The 3,109-nt window shown below is 42.1% G+C and overlaps 1 protein-coding gene across 1 annotated transcript; it reads left to right on the top strand.

The window, feature by feature from the left end:
* Positions 1-335: 335 nt before the first annotated feature.
* On the top strand, positions 336-2,366 carry LOC141497923 (crooked neck-like protein 1). The gene has a single exon (XM_074200790.1). The coding sequence runs from the start codon at positions 339-341 to the stop codon at positions 2,364-2,366; it is 2,028 nt and encodes a 675-aa protein (XP_074056891.1). The 5' UTR covers positions 336-338.
* Positions 2,367-3,109: the final 743 nt, after the last annotated feature.

A 3,109-nucleotide genomic window follows, 5' to 3' on the forward strand; every position in this document is an offset into this window, starting at 1 on the left:
GTTTATATCATCCCCCCCCCCCCCCCCACTCAGGCAAACAGACAGAAAACAATAGAAGGTGTGAACTCTTTGCCCGCCTCCTATTTAAGTATCCACCAATCAGAACTGTCCTTCACTAGTCAGGGGAGATCCAGTAAATTGCTCTGTGGGAGGCAGACCTGGATATAAAGCAGGCTGAGAGAGCCTCTCCTTGCATACTTGCTCACTGTTCAGAGACCTTTGGTCTCAGTTTCTTGATTGAACCAGAGCAGGTTTGGGGAGCTTAAAGGTTTCCACCCACAGATTGGAGCAGGGTCTGAAGGAGTCTGGGGCTCATTCATATTAATATGGCAGCTAACATGGCAGCATCCACAATGGTGGGAAAGCAGCGGATCCCCAAAGTGGTAAAGGTGAAAAACAAAGGCCCGGCTGAAGTCCAGATCACAGCCGAACAGCTTTTAAGGGAAGCTAAAGAAAGAGAGTTGGAATTTCTACGACCACCTCCTCAACAGAAGATCACAGATGAAGAAGAATTAAATGACTACAAACTAATGAAAAGAAAGACGTTTGAGGAAAATATAAGGAAGAATAGAACTGTGATTAGTAACTGGATAAAATATGCTCAATGGGAAGAGAGGTTGAAAGAAATTCCAAGAGCCCGTTCCATATATGAGCGGGCTTTAGATGCTGATTCGCGAAATGTCACTCTCTGGCTAAGATATGCAGAAATGGAAATGAGGAACCGACAAGTAAACCATGCCCGAAATATCTGGGATCGGGCCATCACCATTCTTCCCCGAGTCAACCAGTTCTGGTACAAATATACTTATATGGAGGAGATGCTGGGAAATATTGCTGGAGGCCGGCAAATATTTGAGCGTTGGATGGAATGGCAGCCAGAGGAACAAGTGTGGCACTCCTACATCAACTTTGAACTGAGATATAAAGAGGTGGATCGAGCACGTAACATTTACCAAAGATTTGTCTCTGTCCACCCCAATGTTAAGAACTGGATCAAGTATGCTCGCTTTGAAGAGAAATGTGGCTCTGTGGCTCATGCAAGGAATGTCTATGAAAGAGCTGTGGAATTCTTTGGAGAGGAGCACCCGGAGGAGAGTCTCTATGTGGCCTTTGCAAAGTTTGAAGAAAATCAGAAAGAACTGGAAAGGGTACAAGTGATCTACAAATATGCCCTGGACAGGATTCCAAAGCAGGCAGCCCAAGAGCTCTGGAAAAATTACACAGTCTTTGAAAAGAAATTTGGGAATGGGCAAAGTATTGAAGACATCATTGTGAGCAAATGGAGATTCCAGCATGAAGAGGAGGTGAAAGACAATCCACACAATTATGATGCCTGGTTTGATTATTTGCAGTTAGTGGAAAGGCATTTGGAAGAACCAAAGACTGTACGAGAGGTGTATGAAAGGGCCATTGCCATGGTGCCACCGACTGAAGAGAAGAGATACTGGAAACGCTACATTTACCTCTGGATCAAATATGCACTATATGAAGAGTTGGAAGCAAAGGATCCAGATAGGACCAGAGAGGTATATCAAGCTTGTCTGAAAATCATTCCTCATCAGAGGTTTACATTTGCAAAACTGTGGCTACTCTATGCTCAATTTGAGATAAGACAGAAGAACCTGTCCTTTGCCAGAAGAGTTTTGGGAACGTCTATTGGCAAGTGTCCCAAAAACAAACTGTACAGAGGCTACATCGAATTGGAGTTGCAACTTCGAGAATTTGATCGATGCCGGAAACTATACGAAAAATTCCTACAATTTGCACCAGAGAATTGCACAACATGGATCAAGTTTGCTGAGTTAGAGACAATTCTTGGAGATACCGAGAGGGCCCGGGCAATCTATGAGTTAGCTGTTGGCCAGCCACATCTAGACATGCCTGAAGTACTTTGGAAATCCTATCTTGATTTTGAATCCAAACAAGAATGTGAAAAAACAAGAAGTCTCTATAGGAGGTTGCTGCAACGAACACAACATGTTAAGGTATGGATCAGTTTTGCCCAGTTTGAACTATCTGCAGGAAATGAAGATAGATTCACTCGATGCAGACAGATTTATGAAGAAGCCAACAAAATGATGAGAAACAGTGAAGACAAGGAAGGGAGATTCAGATTATTAGCATCCTGGCAAAATTTTGAAGATGAATTTGGAACAGAATCACTTAAGGAGCGAGTGGACAAACTCATGCCAGAGAAAGCTAAGAAGAGAAGAAAAGTGCAGGCAGAAGATGGATCTGATTCTGGCTGGGAAGAGTATGACCATTACATCTTTCCAGATGATACAGCAAACCAGCCCAACTTCAAACTGCTGACCATGGCCAAACTTTGGAAGAAACAGCAGCAAGAAAAGGATGCTACAGAGTAAGATCTGGAGATACATGCTCCTGAGAGATAATGTTGACTTCTGCCGTGCTGCTGTATTTGGGATGTTTTTGAGAATTTCTATCCTGCAATCCTTGTGATTTTGACAACTTTTGTGCAGTGATTTTTTTTTTCATTGACCATAAACCTTGTAACTTCTGCTGTATCTTTAAAATAGGACTGAGTTAAACTTGAGGAAATCATAAATAAAAGATGCAACATTTCTTCATTACAATAAAGCCTTGTTCATCTTGGAGATATTTAAGGACTTTTCAAAATACATAATTTTTTAAACTTCTAAAATGTTTATAGATCACAAAGATTCACAAATGGGAGAGCTAGAATGGGAACCATCAGTTCCCATTAATGATGAATTCCTGTGAAGAAAGTAACTTCCATTTCAATCAGTACAATTGTATTCCCTCTAGAAAGTAATTTGGGAATCCATCTGATAAAAGTATTAGCATCTGATGAGACTTCAATTTTGTTTCACGCTCTCTGTGTCCAAAATGGCTATCAGCCATCTTGCCCCTCTATCCATCATCTCGAACACACTGTCCAGTTTTCCACCTCCCCCACAATGGTCTCCAAATCATGAGGTCCCTTCCCACTCTTCTCTAGCATTTTTGATGCTATTTGCCAGTTACCCTGCATCAGCTATGCCTCCAGTTGGCCAATGCCTTGTATCTTCTCGCATCTTCACAACTGGCATAATTCCTATGGCAGGATTGGGAGATGTATCTTGGA

The sequence above is a fragment of the Macrotis lagotis genome, chromosome X (genome assembly GCF_037893015.1).
Source record: "Macrotis lagotis isolate mMagLag1 chromosome X, bilby.v1.9.chrom.fasta, whole genome shotgun sequence".
In the NCBI taxonomy this organism is placed as follows: Eukaryota; Metazoa; Chordata; class Mammalia; order Peramelemorphia; family Peramelidae; genus Macrotis; species Macrotis lagotis.